Source organism: Gadus morhua, chromosome 19 (assembly GCF_902167405.1).
Source record: "Gadus morhua chromosome 19, gadMor3.0, whole genome shotgun sequence".
NCBI classification, from domain to species: Eukaryota; Metazoa; Chordata; class Actinopteri; order Gadiformes; family Gadidae; genus Gadus; species Gadus morhua.
The window spans coordinates 5,065,954-5,092,885 of record NC_044066.1 but is presented as its reverse complement, the minus strand read 5'-3'; the positions used below and the strand labels follow the sequence as shown (position 1 = coordinate 5,092,885).

At 44.6% G+C, this 26,932-nt stretch overlaps 2 protein-coding genes and 2 long non-coding RNA genes across 7 annotated transcripts; 2 read left to right on the top strand and 2 right to left on the bottom strand.

Annotated features, from left to right (window-relative positions):
* Positions 1 to 1,489: 1,489 nt before the first annotated feature.
* On the bottom strand, positions 1,490 to 5,457 carry LOC115532672 (uncharacterized). The gene is made up of 7 exons (XR_003974086.1): positions 5,301 to 5,457; positions 5,165 to 5,234; positions 4,090 to 5,087; positions 3,904 to 3,992; positions 3,583 to 3,709; positions 2,715 to 3,156; positions 1,490 to 2,560 (listed from the first exon to the last, which is right to left on the bottom strand). It is a non-coding gene; the product is annotated as an uncharacterized LOC115532672 (long non-coding RNA).
* Positions 5,458 to 8,667: 3,210 nt separating this feature from the next.
* LOC115531875 (uncharacterized) lies at positions 8,668 to 10,872 on the top strand. The gene is made up of 3 exons (XR_003973960.1): positions 8,668 to 8,913; positions 9,005 to 9,404; positions 9,476 to 10,872. It is a non-coding gene; the product is annotated as an uncharacterized LOC115531875 (long non-coding RNA).
* A 1,098-nt stretch (positions 10,873 to 11,970) lies between these two features.
* On the top strand, positions 11,971 to 15,349 carry ppp1r3c2a (protein phosphatase 1 regulatory subunit 3C2, duplicate a). Of its 3 annotated transcripts, none has more exons than XM_030342493.1 (3): positions 11,971 to 12,778; positions 13,033 to 13,096; positions 13,454 to 15,349. In XM_030342493.1, the coding sequence occupies exons 2-3, from the start codon at positions 13,083 to 13,085 to the stop codon at positions 14,658 to 14,660; spliced, it is 1,221 nt and encodes a 406-aa protein (XP_030198353.1). In that variant the 5' UTR covers positions 11,971 to 12,778; positions 13,033 to 13,082; the 3' UTR covers positions 14,661 to 15,349. The 3 variants fall into 3 exon arrangements, with proteins under 3 accessions (XP_030198353.1, XP_030198356.1, XP_030198354.1); XM_030342496.1 differs by having other exon boundaries at positions 12,966 to 13,096; XM_030342494.1 differs by lacking the exon at positions 11,971 to 12,778 and having other exon boundaries at positions 12,794 to 13,096.
* Positions 15,350 to 21,137: 5,788 nt separating this feature from the next.
* Positions 21,138 to 25,687, bottom strand: LOC115532677 (phospholipase A2). Of its 2 annotated transcripts, none has more exons than XM_030342565.1 (5): positions 25,564 to 25,687; positions 24,097 to 24,248; positions 22,804 to 22,951; positions 21,618 to 21,745; positions 21,138 to 21,523 (listed from the first exon to the last, which is right to left on the bottom strand). In XM_030342565.1, exons 2-5 carry the CDS (start codon positions 24,152 to 24,154, stop codon positions 21,405 to 21,407), a joined length of 453 nt encoding a protein of 150 aa, XP_030198425.1. In that variant the 5' UTR covers positions 24,155 to 24,248; positions 25,564 to 25,687; the 3' UTR covers positions 21,138 to 21,404. The 2 variants fall into 2 exon arrangements, with proteins under 2 accessions (XP_030198425.1, XP_030198426.1); XM_030342566.1 differs by having other exon boundaries at positions 24,106 to 24,248; positions 25,564 to 25,672.
* Positions 25,688 to 26,932: the final 1,245 nt, after the last annotated feature.

The window sequence follows — 26,932 nt, the reverse complement described above, 5'->3', positions numbered from 1 at the left end:
ACATCAGAACCCAACCCATTACTCCAGCTTTCAACAATAACTTGGAGCCTGTAACCATTTTAACAAATCATTAAAACCAACATGAACCAAACACCTAAGTAACCCATGAACCAATAAAACATCCTTATTACTGAGATCAACCTTCAGGTAACGGGTTAACTCACCAGGAAGCCAAATACATCAATGTGCCCAAGAGTAGTGAGAAACTTATGACTTACAGTTTGCAGTTCATCTTCATGGTTAAGTTGGGATACTCACAGAACTGCAGTTAAATATCCATGATCGACCTTTGAAGGAAGGAACAGTTTACTCATGGTCCCCAAACTTGGGCACTGTCCCACAGTTCAACATCTACCATCTCCATTAAATCAGATAAATTAATGACGATACAAATTCAGGGCTTTTGGGATCATCCAACCTTTAAATAATGATTAAGATAATTAACTAATCCATCTTTTTAATATAAGTTCAAAAGTATAGTCTCTAAAATATTACCTTCAGGTAGAATCATTATTTAAATTTCAAATGGAGTTAATCCCCCACAATCCCCGATTTCCTTCACACATTATCAGTGAATTCTATTCAACATAGGCTACAAGTCACGCAAGTTGTGCTTTGCCAAACCATTCTACTCACATCAGGTTCAGATGAGATGCTCCTCTTCACTTCAAAAAGTCTTTAACCTCAACAAAACAGTACACACACGTTGGGGTTTCTGGGAACACAACATACCGCGTTTGGGAGATGCTACACTGCCAAACAGTGGAGGACAAAAACCTTTTAAGTGAAACGCACCAGATGCAACCAATTAACTGATTAAGAAAACCACATGGCAGGCGAGCTGCGGCAGGGGAGTTAATTAGTAAAACTCAACGCAGGTCCGGCGCCCTCTGGTAACAGTGAGAGGCTATCTCAGCTCTGTGTTTGATCTTAAATGACCTCACACCATACAGACAAACACGTATTTTCTTACGATGCATTATTTTCCCAGTTTATAGATTTTCCAAGAAGAAGTTTTTTTCTTCTCAAAATGAATTGATAACATTCATGAGTAGGTCCTATCACATTAAATAGATTAGGGTTCAAACTGACACTATAACATTCATGTGGGCTATGTGGGGTAGATAAGAACAAATCCAGTCTCATTTATCAACTAATACATTTTAAAACGAAAATATGACATGAATTGTTTTAATTGCCTTAAAATGAGTCGATAACATTCATGAGTATCACATTAAATAGATTATATTCCATCCAGTGTCTATTACCAGCTGAAACACCTTTACATGGGCAAATAAGACATTTCAGTCGTTTCCCTCCTGCCAGAAAATGATCTGAAGCCGAATCTTTTAGTTAAAAATATATTTTTGCTCCAAACTGACACCAACATTCATGTGGGCTATGTGGGGTAGATAAGAACAAATACTGTCTATTTTATCACCCGTCATACGTTTTAAAGCGAAAATATGACACATTGGAGTTTTCCTGGCAGAAAATTATATTTATATGCTTTAAAATGTGTTGATAATAATCATGAGTAACACCTGCCAGAAAATGTTCCCAAGCCGAATCTTGTAGTTAAAATTGTGTAATATATACAGCTTTTTATTTCATCACACTAATAATCGGTTTTTGTAGGAATCAAAACTTTTGGTATAATTACAGGGAAAAATCTCTGAACTTTAGAAAATATTAAATACAGAGTCAAGTACAGTGCTCATGTGATTTGCTGAAAACGAGGAAGACATTTGATTGGCTACATAGTTCCCTGTTAAAAAGGAATGCATTTGTTAATCGAGCAATATCAAGGGAGTCGGATGAACCACATATTAATGCCGAGTCCACTAAAAAGACAAAACATTGATGTCTTGTTCTGTCGTGTGTTTTTAGCCACTACCTCCTTCGCTGTGAACTAATTTGCCCTCTTGGGACATTTAATAAAAAACCTTGAACCTTGAACACGAGACATGCTTTCAAAATTGAAAATCATTGTGGATTAGCACAAAGAATTATTTTTTTGTAATGCCTCCCTTGTTTTTAAAGATATCAACACCAAACCACCAAACCGATGTGTTCATAAACTCCCATTGAAGATTTCACAGCTTCTTGCTTCCCTTTAAAACACTTTTCCACGATTCTTAGACAGAATAATAACAGTGAGCATCATTTACATGGATTTCTAATTTTTTATTTTGCCTTATTTTTCTTCAGAATTTGCTGCTCTTAGTTTAGATCAAGCATGCAAATATTTATTTTGGCATGAAACATACAACCTTTCAGGTAGTTTAGCATTAATTGAGAGTTGCTAAAGCAAATTGATTAGACTAAAATGAATTTTACAGCCAGTAATTGGAAGGAATTCTATCTATTCTATGTTCACTTTATACATTACACACATACCAGGCACATTCAAAGTTAGATATGTAACGTAGACACCTTGTACGGTAAATCAGCAAAGGCCACAGTTCCATTTCAATGCTACTTCCTCTTTTTCCCATTCTTCATCCGACATGGCCATGCAGGGCGGATGGTACCACCTCTTGCATTTAGTGCATTCAACCTGAAATACATTTTTAAATCACATTAGATTAGGCTTTGTTGAAAAAAAAAATGCTAATTCTATATCTGATATCAAATGTTAGCCAAAGCCGTATCCATTGAAGGGGCGATTTTACAGTGCTACTCTGCGTATTCAAAAGTTTAACTTAAATTACCCATTTTGTGTTTCCCTTCTGTCCATTGGGATTCTCCGGGCCGCAACTGGAACAATGGTCTGTTTCGCTGAAGACTAAAATATAGTGATTCTACAAATTACTTTCACTGTTGATTAAAGGTGGGGTAAATAATGGATATAAAACACAAATATACGCAAACTCCATCACATGCCATTTATCCTGCTCCCTCCATGTTGGTGGATGGGGCATGAGCCAGAGTAACGAATAAAATAAAATGGATAATTAAGACTAATAATAATAACTGTTTTTGAAGAAGTTACTCTACAGTACCAGCTTTTATTATCATTGTTCATTCTACAAACCAGAGCACTGCAGTATGGTTTTTGCCATGGTGATCCTCCGGTCTTTTAAGTCCTTTAGTGATGTGGGTATTTCTATTCCCTGGGGGACAACGGGAAAAGCCTCCACCATGTCTAGCCATCTGTTTTATCATAGAAATACAAAATACAAACTTTTAGGTGAAAAAAAATTAAGGATGCCATTATTATTATGGCGTTCCTGCCTCTTAGTTTGATAGTTTGTCCAAGTGTCAAGTTAGGTTCATGTTCTACCTAGCTCATACTTTTGTTATGATGCTCAGAGGTCCAGCCAGACATCTGCCACTCAGCCACCCCTGCCCAGACGCTTCACCATTTTGATCTTACCCCTGCTACAGCCCGTGCCAGCCATTTCCACTTCACTGCCCAGGATTTTTCTAACAATAAAATCAGTTTAACTTCATCCATTTTCCTTGTCTGTGTTTTGCACTCAGCACAACCCCATAGCAGTCATGTTTTTACAACAATCAAGCCTAAACAAACACATGTTTTTATATTCAAACTATTTATCAGGGGGATGAAGACATTACCTTCATGACGAGAACACCACAGTTACAACCATCCTTTTGAATGCTGTGCTTGATTGTGGCTTGCTGCCACTTTACATCCACCCAGTCAGTCTTCTGTTAGCGGTTCTGCCGCCTCCTGAAGAACTGGCTGTAGTGATGGTTGAAAGATTCAAAACATATTTTATCCTGATTGTAATTTTAATTCAATGAGGGCCTACTTTGCTACAAAACAAAAAAACGTTGTTACATTACATCATTCTTAATGTTAAATAAAAAAATAATACAAAATTAACTGATAACATTTATTAAAATGTAATCTACATTATTATTAGCGGACCCTACCGAAACCGTTCCGCAGCAACGCCTGACTCTTTGTCCTCATGACCCAAGGGATCCATGACAAACACGTTTTGGTTCAACTTGTAGAGATACTACAAGGAGAAATTACATTTCATTAGAATTTCACTATTGGCTATTCAGTATTATTAATGAGGATATATTTTGTAATATGTTCATTAAGGTTCTTACCAGGAATTTCCAGTGGTTGTTTGCAACATTCATGAATCCTATGACTCAAAGTCAAAGTTAAGCTGTAACAGCAATTATTAACAAACATATTTTAGAGAGCTTTACATCTTCTAAATGTTTAATAATGTTAGCTATTGTGGCGGCGTGGAGGCTCTCAATGTGAATCTTAGGTTGCTCGACAACGCCACCTTGGGAATTGCACCCAAGGAATTATAATATATTATTTTACATTGATCAAAGACACAGGTTCGTTCCACTCGACAGGCAAGACACGTGGTTCCCAGATTACAAATACACTTTATTTAATAAAGTAATATGTTATCATAAAAATGAACATTCACCCCAAATAAACAAAGAAATAACCTAATCAGGGGCTGAGGCCTACTGGTGGAGAAAGAGCAGGTGAGGTGGAACGGGACTCAACAAAACTAAATTAAAGGAAGAGGGTTCACCCAGACGCACGTGGTATCACCAAATCTAAGGAAGCACAGCACACAAGAAGGAGGGACACCACCACCCACGTCACCAGCACCACCACCAGCCTGCAGCCACTGAGAAGGAAACAAAAAAGTTAAAACGGAAATAATGAACCCAAAATGTACCAAACAATATACAACAAAGCAGGAAATAGTTAAAAATAAACAAAACAATCTACCCAATCAAAAGAATACAGAATACAAAACAAGCAATACAAAACCAAGGGATTAACTCCTCACAAACATTCGGCTAAAATGAAAGGGATAAACAGGTTAAAAGTGTGATGTCGGCAGTCCACCATGCAAGCCGGCTGTAGCAAAAAGTCAGCAAAAGCACCAGCACCAAGCAGCATAGAGCAGCCAGGAATAAGTGGCTGCCAGAGATAAGGCAGGGGACAACGTCGTATGTAGCAGCAGAGAAACTGATTAGCAGCAGAGACAAAACAGCAGTGGCCCCAATCAGCTGATGGAGGAGTCACATGAATCGCCACCTGTAGACTTCGGCCAGCTGAGGAGCGTTCCCTGTCAATAAACATAAAATTAGTATGGCTAAACTACATTTATTAAGGCCTTTGGAGGCTAGATTTAAGGTAGCATACCTGTTTTCAAGGTCAAACCTGCACAGGGAGAGGGAGGGAGAGAGAGACCCACACGGCAGCAGTCATCTACCTGTGAGCACACTAGCATTAGCTACAGGATAGCATTCGGTGTATCACAGAGAGAGAGGACACTTACCACCGCTAGAGAAGACCAGGGACTAAACGGAGCACAGAGTTGCTGCTCCGCAGTGAAAACACATCGGCTTTAAGCATGAGGACAGTGATAAATGAAATGAAGCAGTAGCCGCAGCAGGGGCACAGAGCATTACCTGCACAGGTAAACACCTGACCCGGAAATTATGCCTCAGTGAGAGCGCGAGAAGGAGTGCCGTTCTTATATAATGCCGCCCTAGTGGTCAGCTGATGCAATTAACTACAACAAGGCAACCCTATTTCGATACTGCTACACTTTGATACAATTTTACCTTGCGTAATGAGTGATTGGCCATGGCAGACCGTGCTCCAAAAACTATGACTCCGGCAGAATAATGGTTGAGGATATATATTATTTTCCTTTTCTTTCACATTCAGCATGGCTCTGAGATACCACTCAATTGTCTGAAAAAAATGATTACATTAGTAATAATATCTCAGACTGTACAAAATCTAAATGAATACAAATGTGATGGTACCTGCGTAAAAAAAAAAGTTTACCTCGGCCAGCAGCTAGAGAATTGAATTCACTCTGGCGAAGAATGAACTTGAAGGATATAGGCTGAAGAAGGATAATTGACTCACGGACAATAGTCCTGTAGTGCTATTGACTAGTATGACTGATCAGACGTCGGTACAACGTCGATGTCTTACCTTAAAATACATATCTGTGTTAATACAGCGGACAATAGTCCTGTAGTGCTATTGACTAGTGTGACTGACATACTTTGCTGCCGCATACACGTTTCGAGGCGATATAGCCTCCTGCGTTCACACCAAAAGATGCATTTGCTGCCCGAACGGGTTGACGCCTGAGTTTTGCGGCGCGTCAAATCAAGTTTTGCGGCGCGTCAAAGGTTTTGCGGCGCGTCAAAAGTTGAAATATTTCAACTCGAGCAGCATTTGACGCGCCGCAAAATACGTGAACGCGCCCTTCGCCCGTGCCCGGCAGCGGGCACGGGCATGCCGCGCCGCAAATCAGATTTTGACACGCCGCAAATCAAGTTTTGCTGCCCGTTTTCTCGGCAGCAAATGCTGCGGCAGCAAAGCAGCAACGCGTCTCTACATTCACTTTGAATGGGATCACGACGCGCGTCAACTTTTTGCATCTTTTGGTGTGAACGCAGGGTAGGCTGTGCGCGCTCCCGCGGCTGAAATCACTTTCTGGCAGCTGATCACCTTTTGGCACAACACCGGACCGGAGTAACGGCTCGTCACACACCCGCTAACTACGTCCGACATCAAAGTTAATACTAATTAGAAGAGTCGTTCTGTGATGTTTGTTAGAGTATAACTTCGGGTTTAATGAGTTGGTTTTATCCCGTGTGCCGAAGAACAAACATCGCGTCGCACTGTGTAACTAAACAGACCTCCCTCTGTCCGGGTGACGACGAACGAATAATTTGTTAATTAGCATACGTGTGCGTGCACTGTGTGTATCTCCATAATATGTCCCCCGTATGTGTGGGACGTGGGTCCTGTTAAAAGAGATTAAAAAATAGAAAGGTACGTGTTCCCCCAAACATACTTTTTATATATAGTAATGCAGCATTAATCAAAATGCTCTCAAAATGTTCCCCTTTATTTAGTTTGTCTCCTTATGTGTGTTCCTGATTATGCATGTTGTAACTAGGCCTTCGCGCATCAAACCCATATCTCTCAGACAGACATGACAAACTCAAGAATGACTTCCCTGGAAACGGTCACGTACTTACACACACACACACACACACACACACACACACACACACACACACACACACACACACACACACAATGACGTGTGAGAAGCCAGACAGACATGGTTGACTGAGCGTGCGGCTGAATCAGCATGCCTCATGGCTCCATGAGTTCACAGATGGAGAACACCTGGATCTCTGCTGTGGCAACCCACGGCCTGGTCTGTACTGTATCAGTATGATAGAGACCTGGTCTGTACTGTATCAGTATGATAGAGACCTGGGGTTTCATTTATAACCGTTGACTGGCTAATGAGCCGTTTTAGATTCCCTAGAGCCAGGGGCGGGCCGTACTATTAGGCAAACCAGGCATTTGCCTGGAGCCCCGGGCCCCATAGAAGGTTTTTGGGGCCCCCAATTTATTTATTTTTTTTTATATATATATTTTTTTACCTTTTTTTTTCCCGATAAAACATTAAGAACAGTTTCTTATTTACAATATTGATCTGGTCAAGAGGGCCCCAATGCATATATTTTGTCCCCATATTTATTATTTTTATAAAAATCTCTTCACAATAGTAGCATCGGGATGTCTAATTATTACTCATGTTTTGACGATCTTTCCGTGTGCACCCCCCTTCAGTCTGCACTACATGGACTATTCCATGTTACGCGCATCACGCTCATCATGCGTATGCGGAAATTATGTCAAATTCAAAACAGTAAGCGGTAAGAGAGAGAGAGAGAGAAATCGAGTGAGACATAAATCGAGTGAAACATGAAGCGATCGTACGAAAGCGGGTCACATAAAAAGAAAGACCAAAGGCAGGACTTTCTTTCAAAGCTGCCAAAGCTATCCAGCTGTTTTACAGCCACCGCAGTGGCAGCGGGACCGTCGGCGGATCAAGAGCAGCCGTCAACGTCGTTTGCTGTCACGTTACTGCTCCTTTCATTCCAAGTGGCTCTGGCTCAGCCAGCAGCGATGCTAATGACGTGTGTCAACAAACTGACGGAGATGATGCACAACTGGTAGTGAATATTTCTCACTCTCCTTCTTCCACTTTGGTTATTGAAATTTATGACAATAACGATAACAATGACTGCGAGACACATATTCCTGTGGATGACCCAGCACTCTGGCCCAAGCTGCTGTGTCTTGGGCAGGTGCACACATATTCTTGTGGATGACCCAGCACTCTGGCCCAAGGGCCGCAGATTCACAAAAGCATACTATTGCATAGTAATGAAAAATGGTGAGAGGGTGAACAGGTCTTGGTTAGTCTACAGTGAAAGTGCAGACCGTGTTTTTTGCTTTTGTTGTTGCCTTTCTGGAAAACAAAAACAACTGAGTGAGGAAGGATTTAAAGACTAGAATAACCTTGCAATGCATCTAATCAACCATGAAAGGTCTGAAGAGCACAGGAAATATAGTGATAGCTGGACGCAGCTTTCAGTGGGTTTCCAGTAGTGGTTTCCAGTAGCTCACAGCAGATAGCTGCTGTGAGCTACTGGAAACCCTCAGGTAAATGAGGACTTATGGTTAACAGTCAGTGTAATGTGTCAACATAACTAATCTTATTGTTTTGTATGTTATTCTCAATTTGTAAATAGATAATTAACATTTGCATGAAAGAAGGATAGTGACTTTTGTTCATCCCTTGTATGGAGTATCTCATTATGCGATATAAGGTACTGAGACCGGTAGATGCAGGGGCCCCCAAATGACTGTTCGCCTGGAGCCCCCAAAGGGCTAAGTTCGCCACTGCCTAGAGCTTTGCTCTTGGATCTATGTGCTGAACTGGGTCCAGCATTGGAAAGGGCAACACATAGGAACCACGCTATCCCCGTGCAGACGCAGGTCCTCACCACTTTGGGGTTCCTTGCAACCGGCTGTTTCCAACGGGATTTGGCAGACAGGTAAGTGTTTCATATAGCTGCATCTAAGAACCTGTTTTCACATTTATGCATAATTGGCTCAATTTTGTTTTTTATGTTTTCCACCCTGTAGATCCGGTATATCACAGCCACCCCTCAGTGCCATAATGCCCAGCGTTTTGAATGGCATCATATATATGGGCAGTCGATACATAAGGTTTCCCTACACAGCGGAAGAACAGGCAGAGATTAAAAGGCAATTTGCAGCAATGTCCGATTTCCCAAACGTAATCGGCGCAATTGACTGCACTCGTATTGCTATACGGGCTCCATCTGAAAATGAGTTTGCTTACGTCAATCGAAAGCACGTGCACACTATTAATGTTCAAGTTATATGTGATGCCCATATGAACTTAACAAACATAGCGGCACCGCACGTTGGCCTGGTGCAACACATGATTCCTTTATTCTGACGCACAGTAGTGTAGGGAACAGACTACAGGCAGGCGCGGGGCGGCATGGCTGGCTACTAGGTGAGTTACTTTAAAGAGGAAAAATGTACCATTGTGGTTCTTGACATAACTAATGATTTTCTGCCTTGCAGGTGACGGTGGATACCCCCTGAGACGCTGGCTCCTCACCCCGGTTTTGAACGCGCACAGCGCAGAGGAACATGGATACAATGAGGGCCATGGCCGTGCTCGGTCAGTGGGGGAGCGCGCCATCGGCCTCCTGAACTGCCGGTGGCGCGCTCTGGATGCGGCGGGGGGGGAGGCTTTTATACCAGCCTGCCAAAGTGTGCCGCATTATAAGGGCTTGCGGCGTGCTGCACAATTTGTCCCAGAGGAACGGCGTCCCTCTCCCCCCCGACCTCCCTCCCCCCGAGCTTGACCCGGAGGCCCAGCCCCCTCCGAGGCAAGTCGGATTTCAACAGGGTGCAAGAGTACGTGCGGATGTCATGCAGCGTTTATGAAATGAAGACGACTCAAGGTTCATTTTTTCACAGTATCTTTTAATATCGTGGCAATTGCGGTGATAACATTTTGAATCTGCCTCATCTCCTCGGTCAAGTTATTGACTGCATCTATCGTTTCCCTCTGTACCTGCAGAACTGCGTCTGTGAGCACCCGACCGGCGGACTGACGCGTGGTGCTGGGGGTGGGGGCAGCCGGATGACCTGCGGCCGAGGGCCCCTCGCCGGCATCATCGCCGTCCTTCCCACCGACCGCTGACTCTGGAGGACGCACAAGCGAAATAGCTTGCAGTACATGATCAATCATTTTAAAAAATCTATAAAAAAAAAAAGAAATCAGCTTTACCTTGTTCTTCTGTGTTGTCAGTGTCTCCTTCCCTTTCGGACACGATGCCACTCACGCTTGCGGTGCCAATTATGGATGCAACTTTCGTGTCAATTGGTGTTAGGTCAGGAGTACTGGGTCCCCCTCCAGTTGCAGTCACGCTCTGGCGGTGTCAGGACAGCCTCTGCTTTGCACCCACCTGTAATTAACGATCTTCACTATACGATTAGTAACATTTGAGCAATTAATTATCAACATGTGCTGTGCGTGAGGAAATAAAAATATGTACCTTTATGTCAGACCACTTCTTTTTTAATCCTGGGACTGTGCGCTCCGTGCCACTGACAGAGTTCACTGCCGCAGCAACATGTTGCCACTCACACTGCTTTTTAATGTTAGTGATCCCAGATCCCAGAACAAAATTACTTTTCGGGCCTCCACCTCACCCACAAGTGTCTCCACTTCAACCTCCGTAAAATTTCGCTTTTTGGCTTTTCTCTGTCATGCCATTATTTCCGACAAGACATAATACCTGCATCTGAGTCTGTTTTATATGCAGATCGCATTCATGAGGTCGTTTGCATTGACCATTTATGGTTAAAAAGGGGGGTGTAGAAGGCGGAACGTGAGGCTGATTCAGCTGCGCACAATTGTAGTCACTGTGATTTATAAAGCAAAGATTGCGTACAGGTGTGCGTACGCAGGGTTTAATAAATCGGAATATTTTTTGGCGCACGCAAAACTTGGCTTTTGGGCATACGCACACTTTTAGTAACGATCCCACGCACAGTTTTATAAATTAGACCCCTGGTCTGTACTGTAACAGTATGATAGAGACCTGGTCTGTGCTGTATCAGTATGATAGAGACCTGGTCTGTGCTGTATCAGTATGATAGAGACCTGGTCTGTGCTGTATCAGTATGATAGAGACCTGGTCTGTACTGTATCAGTATGATGGAGACCTGGTCTGTACTGTATCAGTATGATAGAGACCTGGTCTGTACTGTATCAGTATGATAGAGACCTGGTCTGTACTGTATCAGTATAATAGAGACCTGGTCTGTGCTGTATCAGTATGATAGAGACCTGGTCTGTGCTGTATCAGTATGATAGAGACCTGGTCTGTACTGTATCAGTATGATACAGACCTGGTCTGTACTGTATCAGTATGATAGAGACCTGGTCTGTACTGTATCAGTATGATGCACTCAAACAGTCATGTATCCATGACTGCACTCCCAAACATCTGTCCATTTCAATCATTTTCTTTACTCACACTCACCCCATGCACACACTTCCACACCCAAGCAGTCCCACTTAGACACTCTCATCAACGCATACACAGACTCACACACACATACAAAGACTCCCACACACAGACGCACGCACACACGCAGTCCCACACACACACCCTCATCAATGCATACACAGACACACGTAGATTAACACATACACACAGGCACATAACAAAGGCACATTCACACACCCTCCCCTAGGTTCGACTAGACTCACACTAAAGAATGCAGGGAGGCAGCGCCCAGTGTGTGCACACACGGAGGACCAGCCTAAACACGCTGAGCCGCAACAGCTGGAATGCAGTCATGTCCTCGATCAACCCCCGCAGAGAAAGTGTGACGCCTGATCCACGCTCGCTCATCACTCCGCCCTCTCTCTTGTGCCCCCCCCCCCCCATGTCCTCAGCCTTACCTACAGGCACTCTAGAGAAATATACCCCCACCCCTACATGCTCCTTATAGATAGATAACTAACTTAATATAACTTTATCCATCAATTCCTTTGATACGAAAGCCCAGCAGCAGTTGAAAACACAGGATAAGTTACGTTACAATAAAAATGCAAATGAGAACAAAAATAGCTAGCAATGCAAAAGTAAAGACAAAAAACAGAACAAACAGGGCAAACAAAACAAATGGTTAAAACAGTATAAATTATAAAGCTGTCCTGTACCTTTACAGTATATTAAAGTGCAAACATGCAATGCATTTGGATCTGAATTCACTGTGACTGGCTAGGGATAAAACGGCCGCTAAAGGACTGACAAGGTATGTTTCTGGTGCCGCTGTGGTCACTGTGTTGACAGGGTTTGATCAGACGTCCTGGAGATCCAGAAGCTTCTATTAAACAAGGAAGAGTGCAAGAGCATGATGGAAAAGACGTATAGAGAGGGAAATGAAAAACAGAAATAAGCGTATGAAAAGGGATTGCAGTCGACGAAACAGTAAACAAAGTACAACTGCTCTAGGAATGAGATGTAATGTTACCACTACTACTGCAACTGTTACTAGAAAGTAATACTGCTGCACTTTAAGTAAACAGCAATGCCAAAGGCAATCAGTACTGAATCCGTGCACATGAGAAATTGTGTTTTAAATCAGTGTTCGTGAGGGAGAATTTCAACAGGGCATCATTGCACATATTTGATCGCAATGTTGTTGATGAATCATTCTAATCTTCCCTTCTTGCTTGACTAGCGTGGGCGGGGCTTGGGCTCTCCTACATATATAGTTTCAGGTGGAATAGTGAGCATACACAAGAGACAGTACACACGAACCCTTCTTTCTTATTACTACAATGGGATTCAATATTTGGTAAGTTTAAATTTATTATCATCTTAATATTTTTCATAGTAATATACAACTTCAGAGTGGATATGGTGAAATAGAAAGAAAACATTTTGGGGGATAACTAACAATAATCTTAAAAGGATCCTTAACAAATATTTATAATGTATTTTTTTCCTTATTTCCCATGAACATTGGTTGTATCATATCACAGATATTCCACAGGCCTGGAAATTACCTGAGATCATGATTGCATAGTAACCCGGTTTTTCTTCTAACAGACATCGTGATTTTACAGCCAACTGCTAACTGCACACACAGACGCACCAAAATGAACTGTAGCAGGTGAGACATTTTCACGACTTGAATTATTGCTATGCTTGTTTGTTCCTAGTTTTTTTGCTGTGATTATTTAAACAGATTATGCCGCATGATAACATACGCCATATATTTACCTTTGTATACAAAGAGGTATAACAATCTATACTGATGGAAATTATAAGTGAAGAAAACAGTGTAAACGTTTACCAATGCATGCACAGTAATCCAACCACTATGCAAGCTGAAAATAATGCAAATTAATGAAAAGATAAAAGGCTTAAAGTCGTTTTTCTAGCAAAGCGTGGCATGCGTGCGTATCAAGTGTAGCGGCCAGGCCAGCTGAACCTCCACTCACCCCTTTCTCTCCCTCCCTCTCCCCAGAGTCCTCCCCGTATTTGGTCCTACCCCCCAACAGCCCATGGACCTGGCCATGCAGCTCTGCCTCTCCCAGACCCAGCCCCTTTACCACCTGCTCACCATGTCGACCCTCCGGCCCCTCAAAACCCTGCGCGAGCCCTCCATGGACCCGCAGCGACCCGACCGGCCCGGCTCTCCCTTCTCCTCCCTCTCGTCCTCCCCCAACTCCACCCCGTCCTCCTCGCCCGACTCCTCGCTGACCATGGAGCCGCGGAGCTCCCTGAAGAGCTGCCTGCGTCGCCGCGGCGGAGGCGCCGTCCGGAAGCGGGTGATGTTCGCCGACGCTTGGGGACTCGCCCTCGCCGAGGTGCGACTCTTTGTGCCCGAGCCCGCCCAGAACACTGTCTTTGGAACTCTGTCGAGGAGCCGCCACCAGTTCAAAAACAACCAGCTCCCCTGCTCTCCTTTGGCGGCGAAGCCTCAGGTGCCGGCGGCGAAGCCTCAGGTGCCGGCGGCGAAGCCTCAGGTGCCGGCGGCGAAGCAACAAGTACCGGCGGCGAAGGCTCAGCTCCCGGCGCCGTCGCCCGCGCCGGGCTCCCCGTCGCTCAACACCGCCACGGGGAAGCGCCGGCAGTACCAGCTGAAACTGGCCTCCGCGTTGCCCGCCCCGGACTACTCCTCGGGCCTGAAGGACGCCCGGGTTCAGCTGGAGAGCTGCAGCGTGACCGAACGCGGCCTGATGGGCACGGTGCGCGTGGCGTGCAGCAGCGGCGGCGGCGGCGAGGAGCGGGTCGTGCACGTGCGCCTGACCTTCGACTCGTGGAGGAGCCACCGGGACGTGCCCTGCACCCTGCTGCTGCAGAACTGCGGGAACACGCAGACGGACGTGTTCGCCTTCCACGGGCCGCTGCCCCGGGCGCTGCTCGACCCCCGTGAGGGAGTGGAGTTCTGCCTCTATGTGCGGGTCCAAGGAGGGGGCGGGGCCAAGGTCTACTGGGACAACAACGCGGGGAAGAATTACAGGGTGGTGTGCATGGAGAGCGAGGACTCCAAGCAGATGCACTCGCGGACTGCCAAGCCTGGGTCAGCGCTGTTGCCCACCTTGTCCTCGTCCTCCCCCTCCTCCTCGCCCACCCTTGCTATGAAGAACTACATCAACCACCGGTCCAGTTGGAGTGGAACTGCAGGCAATTGGACTTCGTTCGACCGCCCTGCTTGCCACTCGCTATAAAAAACAACTGTTTTTATTTTTTGTAAGGCCCCTTGGGGTTAGATGTCGGAGGCTTTGGGTCATTTCAATTCAAAACGCATAAAGTGTCAGCAAACGTGAATGAGGTGGAACCAAAACGGATTGGGAAAAGTTGTGAACTATTTGCGACGCCACAAACTTTGTAGGGATGAGTTATTTGAATGAAGCATATTACCGCATCAACGGTCAAGAAAACGGAGTGGGCACTAACGTGGTGTGGGAAAAAGTGAAGGGAAGGAGAAAGTTATGATGTGGCACAAACAACATCGTAGGCGTAGTCATTTAAATTCAGCGTCTTAAAATGTAAAGTGTGTGATTCATTGTGATTGGAAACAAATTCTGGTACATTTAAGCTGCAAACAGCTTGCAACTCTAAAAATGAAGCAGATGTTATTCAAATGCAATGTCTTACCATATTAATTGTAAACAGACAAACAGAAATACAAGGGAAAAAAGTCCTGGATGGAAGATGAGTTTGCAAGTGTTTGTGGCTTTGTGAGACAGAAATATATTGTTTACAATGACGTATATGATATAGTCCACGGCACCTCTACATAAGGTAGCTAATTAGACAGAGACCAACTTCCTGCAATATGTGAACATTTGTTGTTATGTTTTATATATGTATTTATATCGATATATCTATAATAAATAATTTATTGCTCTTTAAATCACTGTTGTGCGAGTGTGGTTTATTCTCTTGTTTTCTTCATTAAAATGTACATATTTCATAGTTCAGAAGTCTTAAGTAAACAAATAGTAGCAATAGTTAGAAGGGGAAGGAAGTAGTAGTAGTATTGGTAGTACTAGTGGTAGCAGTATGTCTGTAGTAGTAGCAGAAGTAGTAGTAGTAGTATTAGTATAGGTCTATCTACTCCTGAGACGTTTGGATTTGGGGACTCTAGAGATCTATCTTCTCCCGAGATGTGTTGATGCTGTGACTCTAGACATCTATCTTCCTCTGAAAAGTCCGGAAGTGGGGACTCAGAAATCTTCCAGTGAGGGAATGCAATTTTGGAGTATTTTTTTCGAATAAGGCTTCCTTGTTCCTTCTGCACACATAAAGCTGACGCGTGTGTGTGCGTACGTGCTATATATGTGTGGGAGTTGATCTGATTGCGTTCACAGGGGAGGGAGTAATGTGCGGTTACTGACCCTAAAGTGGTCTCCATGTACGTCATTGAGGAGCTGGTGGCGGATAAACTACTACAAAACTATCCCGTTTCATTATTATTATAACTGTTAGAGTTTGCACAATGGTAGCCTGTGAAGACACATTTGTGATGGTTCAGGCCAAATTGAAAAATTCTGTTTGACTGAAATAAAACAGCCTGCAACAAAGAGCACCAACGCATCACAAGAACGTCCTGCAATAAGAGAAGGAAGAGCGAGGCCCGATAAATAACCTCATGTGACGTAACCAGTGGTGGGTAGAGTACTGACCGTACTCCCCCCCCCCCCTTTCCTGCCGAAAATATCTTCCTGCGCGTCCGCATCCATGGCGTTTCTAGTCCTCAGTCGCAACGGTCGACTCGTCTCCTCAGCTATGGATTCGCAACGATGTTGCAACCTAGGGAGGGTGCGTCGCTAACGTGTACGCTTGTATGACAGTCAACAAAGATATGTGTTTATCCAAATACTCATTTTAATGATTGCACAATGGTAAATGTAATTGAGTAAAGAGTAGAATTCTAAATCAAATATTTACTTCAGTAAGAGTAAAATTACAGACTTAAAGGATCTTTGTGTTTCTCAGAGGCCCCATGACCCGTTTGATTGATACTGGGTCCCGCGAGGACGCATGGCCTACTCTCTCCAGAGGGGCCTGTTGTCCGGCTGGTCTTTCCAGGGAGGCTTGTTGTCTGGCTGGTCTCTCCAGAGGAGCCTGTTGTCTGGCTGGTCTCTCCAGAGAGGCCTGTTGTCTGGCTGCTCTCTCCAGAGAGGCCTTTTGTCTGGCTGTTCTCTCCAGAGAGGCCTGTTGTCCTGCGGGTCTCTCCAGAGGAGCCTGTTGTCTGGCTGTTCTCTGCAGAGAGGCCTGTTGTCTGGCTGCTCTCTCCAGAGAGGCCTGTTGTCTGGCTGCTCTCTCCAGAGAGGCCTGTTGTCTGGCTGCTCTCTCCAGAGAGGCCTGTTGTCTGGCTGCTCTCTCCAGAGAAGCCTTTTCTCCCCACACCTCCCCCCCTCCTAGCTTTACTCCCTGTCCCAGTGTGTTGTTGTGGATCAAAACCCCCCAGGTAATGTCAACACGGGAACCACAGCTGGTAACCATAGCGACAACAGCAGCAGCAGCAGCAGCCGCGCGGTGTATCGTGTACACACACGCCATGGGTGTGGTCCTCAGATCCGCCTCTGGTTTGATTGACAGCAACGGGGGAGGAGCCCAGGTGTGTGAATGGTGATTATTGTGCCTCCCAATGCCTCGGTATTATGAATCAGCCGACATGTGGCTTGGACCGGTTCCTCTCTCTCATTCCCTGAGCTTGGCACCAGGCCGGGATATCTGGCTTCCCATCTCCCGCTTCCCCAGTGCTCTCACACAACACCGGAGCCCATGGGAAATCCAAGGCTTGTGCTTGGGGGGCAGTCTCTTCCCTGACCCCCACCTTATTGGTAAATGGACTGTATTTATATAGCGCTTTTCTAACCAGTGGCCATTCAAAGCGCTTCACAATATTGCCTTACATTCACCTGTTCATGCACACATTCCCACACACCGACGGCGGTGTCAGCCACGCAACACCCCAGCCCGCACGTCGGGAGCAGTCAGGGGGTTGTTTCTTGCTCAGGGACACCTCGGCACGCGGAAGAGGAGCCATGGATCGAACTAGCCACTTTCCGGTTACCAACAGACCCGCTCTGCCCTCTGAGCAACAGGCCGCCCCAAAAAAAAAAGAAGAAGAAGAGTGTGTCCGTGTTATGAACATAACACGGACACATTCTCCGGGGGTGGGTCAGGGTGGGTTAACACTTGCAATCCCCACTTGCTGCTCCTCGCAGGCCTGATGCTGTACACCCTCTTTTCTCGCTCATGCACACTCTTCAGCACGTGTGAGGCGTCAGGGGACTAGTGGAAGACTTCTCGTCCACGTTATTGACCTTTCAACGGGAGGAGGAGGTCTGTTCACGGGTCATGTGGTCAGGTGGACAGGGGCATCACGTGCACACCCTTCAGGTGCCAGGGGAGAGGAGGCATCACGTGCACTCCCTTCACTTGTCAGGTGAGAGGAGGAATCATGTGCACTCTTCACATGCCAGGGGAGAGGAGCAATCACGTGCACTCTTCACGTGCCAGGGGAGAGGAGCAATCACATGCACACCCTTAACGTGCCAGAGAGGGGAGGCATCACGTGAAGACCCGTAACGTGCTAGAGAGGGGAGGCATCACGTGCACACCCGTAACATGCTAGAGAGGGGAAGCATCACGGGCACACTCTTAGGGGGTGTTCACACAGGCAGTTTTTTTTTCAGGTGCGGATGGATGTTTTACATTATATTCCTATGACACAGGGTGTTTTTGTAAAAACATCCTGGGTGCTTTTAAAAACACCGCTGCCGGCGGTTTTTTTTCACTGCTCTGGGTGGTTTTCAAGTTGGGATAAATTCAACTCGCCAAGAAAAAGCACCCGACGTCAGGCAGTTTTTTGACAGCTGACCAATGAACGACAACCTACGTCACTAGGAAAAACGTTGGAAATTCAAGAATGGCGACCCAAACCAAGAGGTCTTTCCCGACGGAGCAACTTGTTGTTCTTGTTAGTGAACATGTTGAGTTATATGACATGACCAACAAGTTATGCCACAACATATATCACAAGGAGAGTATCTGGAGGACGATCGGTGGGATTTTGGGACATTATCAAACCGTAGCTCCTGAATACAACTATGAAACGCCCCGTACTGCTGCCGTCCCCGGTTTATGTCATGCACCCGCAAACGGGAAGGTTCATCGTTATCCTCGTCGTTGTCATCTAACGCCAAAACAAGGGCTAATTTTCTCATCCTCGACATTGTAACTGACACTGTAGCGTAGTCAAACCACTTTAATACGGTAACCGATTGGCAACGTTGGCTCTAGAACATTCTGCTCTAGAATGAGCTTGACAAAACCACCCTGTCAGCTTTTTAGTTGGTAAAAAACCGCCCGGGTCAGGTGTTTTTTAATATAAAAAAACTGCCTGTGTGAACACGCCCTTAACGTGCTAGGGAGAGAAGGCATCACGTTCCACTTTGAGGGTCAGGCTGTGAAAACAGACTCTTTGGGAATCTCGATTTAAAAATATCATTTGTGCGCAGGGTGAGGTGTATGTGTTGAAACGGCACCAATCGCCTAAGTCAATAACACGCTAAGGCCTTTCATGGCTTCCCTTGTCTTACAAGCTAATTAGATCCTCTATGTTCACGTCCTTCAACAAAAAAATCCAAACAGTAGAACTTCGTTAGATATTTATGTGCATCGCCTCAACAGATGCACAACAGAGAGAGAGACAGAGTGTGAGGGAGAGAGACAAAGACAGAGTGAGACAGAGAAACAATGAGAGTGAGAGACAGGGGCAGAGTGATACAGAGAGTGAGTCAGAGAGAGTCAGAGAGCAGTATAATCTGTGGGAGGAGGGTGTGTTGTTGCTTTGGGAACAGAGATGGCTAGATGCCATTCAGTGATGTACTCCTGCTCCTGTGAGTGAACGGCACATATGTTTTGAATTAGCAAATAGTGAAGTGAAAAAGAAACGAGATAAGAAACAAAAGATAAGGTTAGAAAACCTTTAATCAATTTGGAGCGGGCAAAACACTCGACCTTCCTGTCACACTCACAGATGAACCTCTCACACTTGTTGTTTCTTGCTGTTGACCACAGCAAGAAAGAGAGAAGGGTGAGTGAGTGAGAGAAAGAATAATAACAAACTAATAATATGTGTGCGCGTGTGCGTGTACTGACCGCTGCAGGTGACCTCATGGTTTTTACAGTCGTAGAAGTAGTGTTCGGTGTAAGGGTTGTCGAAGATGGGCCAGCATTCATCGGGCTGCATGGAGTTACTGTAGCACTGGTCATGGACCTGTCAGCACCTTCACACCAACACAGCACAAGTCCCAACAGCATCCTAACGAGGGGGAATGTTACACTGAATGTATGCAACATTTACATTGGATCGAAACGTTACACGAAATGTAGGTGACGCCAACTTTTTGGTACATTTTCCTGTAAATGTTACAGTAAATGTAAGTTACATTTAAATTGAGTCAAAATATTAGACTAAATGTAGGTTCAAATGAGGTAGTAGTTATAATACACTAAATCGCAGTGATATTGAGTGGAAAGGTTACATTAAATTTAAGTTAAATTCATATTAAGTGAATAATACTAAACTGTAAAACTGAATAGGACACATTTTCATTTCGAGGAAATGGTACTCTAAAAGTAAATTTACATTTACGGGAATTTCCCTCAGGTTGTTCTATGCCCTCAGTCATTCTGATTCTTTAAACCAATTTCCTTTCACTTTCTTCACACAGTAAGCTCTTTGAATTGCTGCTTTGCAGGAAAAGCAATCTATAAATAAAGTTTGAACTGATGTAGTGATTTATCAGGAGCATCTTTTCAACCACTTCATGTTTATAAGTTGTTAAACCCGATTCTGAGTATAGAATTGTCTGCAACTTATTCACTATACTATAACACGCAACACAAGGCTGGTTAAAGGGAACAAGTTATGAGGTGCGAGGTGTACAACATGTAGGACACATAAGCACACAGCAAGCTGCAGTCCTAACTGCAGCCTCCTCACTGAGCCCTATCTGAATTTGACCGGTGTCAACTCTTTAACGTACTTTTATCTACTGTGATTGAATAAGATAGATGGGGAGAGAGGGGAGCCATCACGTGCACACTCTTAACGAACCAGAGAGGGGAGGCATCACGATACACTTTGAGGGTCAGGCTGTGCAAACAGACTCTTTGGGAGTCTCGATTTAATAATATAATTTGATCGCGGTGTCGGTGAAGTTGTATGCGTTGAAACGGCACTAATCGCTTGAGTCAATAACACGCTCCGGCCTTTCATTGATTCCAATTTCTTACAAGCAAACTGGATCCTTTATGTGGTTTACGTCCTTCAACAGAATACCCAAACGGTAGAACTTCTGAAGGTATTTATGTGTATCGCTTCAACAGAAATACAACACAGACAGTCAGAGAGACAAAGAGACTGAGACTAAGCGTGAGAGAGTAAGAGAAAGAGACAGCGTGAGAGACAGAGAGTGACAGAGACAGAGATTGAGAGAGAGACAGAGAGTAAGAATGAGAGTGTGAGAGCGATAGTTTCTTTTGGAGGAGGGTGTGTTGATGCCGTGGGAACGTGACTAGATGCCATTCAATTATGTAATCCTGCTCCTGTGAGTGAGCAGCACTTACGTTTTGAATGAACAAATACTGAAGTTAAAATGAAAAGAGAAAGAAACTAAAGATAAGTGAAAGAAAACCTTTAATACCAGCCACACATTCATAGTTTTTGGTATAAATCAAATTTAACAATACTCCTTTACTCAAATGTTAACTTAACTGACTTTGGATGTAGCATCCTACAGCACAAATATAAACCCATAATACACATTTAATTAATTCACAGTTTTTTCCGACATGGTGTTTTATTTACAGCTAGCTTCGACAAAGCGTGCCAAGCAGCAGGCTGTATAGGGTTGATGGTGTAGCCGGCCTTCAGAAAGCAGGGGCCTTTATTTACAATGTTTCCCAGGCAGGTGCTCGTGCTCTGGGTTCCATGTGGAGCGGGCAAAACACTCTGCGGCCTTCCTGTCACACTCACAGATGAACCTCTCACACTTGTTGTTTCTTGCTGTTGACCACAGAAAGAAAGAGAGAAGGGTGAGTGAGTGAGAGAAAGAATAATAACAAACTAATAATATGTGTGCGCGTGTGCGTGTACTGACCGCTGCAGGTGACCTCATGGTTTTTACAGTCGTAGAAGTAGTGTTCGGTGTAAGGGTTGTCGAAGATGGGCCAGCATTCATCGTGCTGCATGGAGTTACTGTAGCACTTGTCATGGACCTGGCAGCACCTACACACCAACACAGCACAAGTATCCTTATGTGTAACATTGAGGCGGAATGTAACACATAATGTATGCAACATTTACATTTGATGGAAATGTTACACAAAATGTAGGTAACGCAAATTTTTTGGTAAATGTAGGTTACATTTACAGTAGTAGTTGTAATACAATGAATCCTAGCGACATTGATTGGAAAGGTTACATTACATTTAAGTTAAATACACATTAGTGTGTAACACTTAACTGTAAAAGTCCCATTTTCATTTCGAGGAAATGCTACTCTGGAATATCCCTCTGATTGTTCTATGACCTCATTCAGATTCTTTAAATTTGAGACCAATTTGCTCTCACTTTCTTCACACGCTAAGCTCTTTTGATTACTGCCTTGCAGGAAAGCAATCTATAAAATAAAGTTTGATCTGATGTAGTGATTTATCCAGAGCATCTTCACAACCACTTGATGTTTACGAGTTGTTAAACCTCGATTCTGAGCATAGAATTGTCTGCAGTTTATTCACTACATCTCATCACACAAACACACACACACACAACACAAGGCTGGTTAAAGGGAACCTGTGGTTATGAGGTGCACATCATTAAGGACATACGAGTATATAGTAGCATATAGCCATAACTGCAGCATCCTCACAGTCCTATCTGATTTCGACATCTGTAACCGACTATTTTAGCTACTGGGATTTATTTAGATAGATGAGTCATGAGGAGAGAGGTAGGGGATAGGCTTTTTTTTTTTAAAGTAGACGATGGGGATTTCACCAACCTCCTTATGGCGAGGAGTCGTACGATGTCATGGACATCCCAAGTTAATGTTAACGTGTTTGGTTGGAATAAATCGATGATGATATTTTGTGGGCATGCGTGTGTGTGTGTGTGTGTGTGTGTGTCTTTCAGTTCATTAATGTGTCTATCAGTGCATTTGTGCATGCGTGTGCGTTTGCGCTTCGGCGTGTCCGTGTGTGTGTGTGTGTGTGTGTGTGTGTGTGTGTGTGTGTGTGTGTGTGTGTGTGTGTGTGTGTGTGTGTGTGTGTGTGTGTGTGTCTGACCTGTCCAAGTCATCTACTGGGGCCCCGGAACCCCCCAGGCCGCAGTAGCAGCCGTAGTCAGTGTAGTCCATCACCGGCCAGCTGTCAGGCATCACACACATTATCATGGCCCGGAACTGGTTAAGAGCTCTCAGGTCAGAGCCACGGGCTGCAGACACACACATAAAGATATACATGATACACACACACACACACACACACACACACACACATAACGATTTACATGATAGATACACACACACATAAAGATATACATGATACACACACACACACACACACACACACACACACACACACACACATAACGATTTACATGATAGATCCACACACACATAAAGATATACATGATACACACACACACACACACACACACACACACACACATAACGATTGACATGATAGATACACACACACATAAAGATATACATGATACACACACACACACACACATACCGATTTACATGATAGATACACACACACACATAAAGATATTCGTGATAGATACACACAGATTTAATAATAGATTGTCACTCTCTCACACACACACACACACACACACACACACACACACACACACACACACACACACACACACACACACACACATAAAGATATAAATCATATAAAGATAGACATTAACTAATAGACACATAAACACACTCACAGATATACATTAATCATACATTTATACACACAGATCCATGCACACACACACACACACACACACACACACACACACACACACACACACACACACACACACACACACACACACACACACACACACACACACACACACACACACACACACACACACAGGCAGGCCTAAAGATATATATACAAACACAGAGACACACACTAACAGCTAAACACACACCTCTGATATGCGTTTGTCGGTTGTATAAACAAGCCCATTGTATGCACACGGCTTCACATGCGTGAACAGTCACATATGTAGAGCTGGGAGATGAAAGGTTTCTGGGTGAAAGCACGGCAGCCAGGCCGACTGGTTGATGAGTCAAGTGAGGAACAGCCCTCGTCAGCGATGACCAACAGCCACTTGAACTTTTTGTGTTTATTTTATAGCAACACTTTCAAGTGGAATGCTGATGGGTAACATTTCAGTTTGATGTGTATCATACTACAAAGACATTAGTCTGACTTACACTTAAAGACTTGGGGGTGATTACCAATCAACCCGCTCTACCTCTACCTGAACTACTGCCGCCCTGATCTCACCCATCGACATAAATAAACCCAGGTAACTATAATAGAAGAAGCACGCCACCGGACCTGACTCACCGTAGGACAGGCCCGCCGCCACCACGACCAACAGCTGAGGGAGCTTCATGCTGGGCGAGAGAGGGAGAGCGACGGAGAGAGAGGGGAGGGCCGGAGAGATACCCAGGGACCCCGTCCCAGGCCTTTATAGCCTGCGGAGAGACCTTGAAATCTCCACGGTAAACATGCGATGATTGGGAGAGTAGCATATGTGCACGTGGGAGGGGGGATTGGGAGAGCGGGGGGTGGCGAATGGAATATATACATAAAACGTACAGACTGTACACACACAAACTTACAGTTTGTGCTGTACAGATGCACACACACACACACACACACACACACACACGCACACGCATTAATGCGTTATTGTCAGTCCTATTAAAAAAGTCAGTACATCATTACACGCAATGTACAACTATTGGCACTGGGTTAGTTGACGTACGTAATAGTTAATTGTACTGCATGGTGTGGTATCTGGGTATGTAGGCTGTAGATGGCACACAGCCAGGCCAAATGATTGATGAGCAAACCAAACCATGTACAAGGGTGATTAAGCACTTTCACATGGGAGTACATTTCATTTCAAATGCTTCAATACTTGTGAGTGGAATGTTGATATTCTAGAAATATGGTCGCAATTTCACTTGATGTGCGTGTGAGGGACTTAAAAGTCCCTCACACGAAAAAGCAGTGCAGCCGAGATGCAATTGAATAATTAACAAAAGCTTGGATGGTTTTCAGTGACCCTGTGAGGTTTTGGAGTAGGACGTCCAGTCCAAACACAAAGCTTGACACATGCACCGATGTCTGTCAGTGGAATTCACGTAACTGTTTCCAACATGTGTACAAGCACAAGGAAAATCCCACACTCGGAGGGCCTCTGCTATACAAGGTATTTCTCAACATGACTCACGTTGCATCTGTGTACGAAGACAAGCACTTTTGACTTTTTACCCTTCCCCATTATCCTAGACTACATATTCAAGTGTAGTCTTCAGCCGATATTTCTATCCAAAGTAAGAAGTATCTATCTGGGGTCAAGATAATGGTTTGTGTGCTCAACTCTCTGACTAAAGATCCAGGGTTTGAAAGCCAGTGTCCAGAGTCTGTAGTCCATCTGAGATCAAGATGCCCTCAAACCCTGACCTGCTTCTGACCGACATGCATCTGAATTCACCGGAAGTTGGACAGAAGTGTCTGCTGAATGCCATACGTCAACCACGTACACATCTCCTCAACGAGTCTAAAACTAGTAAAACCAAAATGCACATGGAAATGTAGCGGGATGGATGAAGCCTCCCGTCGCCATGATGCGTAATACTTGAGTTTTATGGCCTACATTACTCTGTGGGGCAGTGATGTAAAAGACTCACTGCGTACCTATGCCTTCAGGTGTATACACAGAGGTATAATTGGCCTGTACTTAAGTGTCCAAACAATGAGCAATTGGCTACTTTAATCTACGTTGTTACTCACCTCAAAGGAGACGACACACTGCACCTAGGTGGCTTCAGCTTGTCCCCTGCAGTCAACGACGCAGGGTGGGGCTTTTGGAAATCCGGTTTATTGTAAAGACTGCAGACAATGATACATGACAATGGAGCTCAATGTTGACATTCAGGAGATGGCTGGTTTAACCCGTGTACACTGATTAGTCATTGCGCACAAGGTGTGCAGCCTCACCCAGCCCCAGAGACCGATCACACTCTGCCAGGTGAGGCAGCTTAAAGCAGCCATTATACAACAGCTACATGAGACTGTGTTCAGCTACATTAACATTTACATTTAGGGCATTTAGCACACTTACAATGAGTACATTTGCCAGACGAAGGAGAAACAACATATTGCTGTCGGTACAGTAAAGGTATTCATAGAAGCAAGTGCCAAGCACTAACAATCGGTAGGTTAACCCATGCCCGTATACAACAAAGATAGCTAGGATAAGATGCTACAAAACTAAGTACTATAACTATGTGTGACATACATGAACTCTGACCAAGTGAATTCCACTAGTGGTCATATTCGTTAGTTGGGCGGAGGAACCTTCTGGAATCGTTGGGGAAACCATGACAACTAGATGCATCATTTTAGTTCTGATTTCCATTTCCCCACCCAGCTCACTTTTATAAGGCATTCTCACTCTCAGTTACAAAAGGTTTCCCCAACGATAGTACAGGGTTTGCCAAGCCTGGCCTCCAGGGGAACAAGGTGTACAGTGAGTCATGTGACAGACCTGTGTCCTTAACTCCTCGGCTGTATTACTATTCAACGGACGACATGAGCGCTGGGATCCGAACAAGAGAGACTACCTGAACCAAATTCACACAGACGTGCTAAAACACGACAAACATTCTGTTGGCTAACTTCCAGTCTCTTCGGAGAACACAAACAGAGAGGCACGCATGCCACGGCTGTTTACTACAGGATTTCGCGGTCTTGAGAGCAGCAGGGTCCACTTGTCTGCACAGGTTCCCCTGGTGTGGTTCAGTGACGTACGAGAGAAACATGAGAATGCGTGAAAGCACTGATCTATTTTTTATATGGATCTTCAATTTCAAGTTTTAAGGGTCAGATTTATGGATGTGTGTTTGCATGACGTCAGATTTCAACATGTGCACAATGTCTGTGTGACCCATGCAGGGCCGTGGCACCAAATCCTGGGCCCTGTATACAAAAGGTACTGATGCCCCCCCCCCCCCCCCCCCCCCCCCCCCCGAATTCCCCCTACCAGCCCCCTGAGCTGAATTGTTGATGGGGGGGGGGGGTAGAGAACAATTGTTGACGGGGGGGGGGATAGAGGTAGAGAACAATTGTTGACGGGGTGGGGGGGGGAAGAGACGTGGCC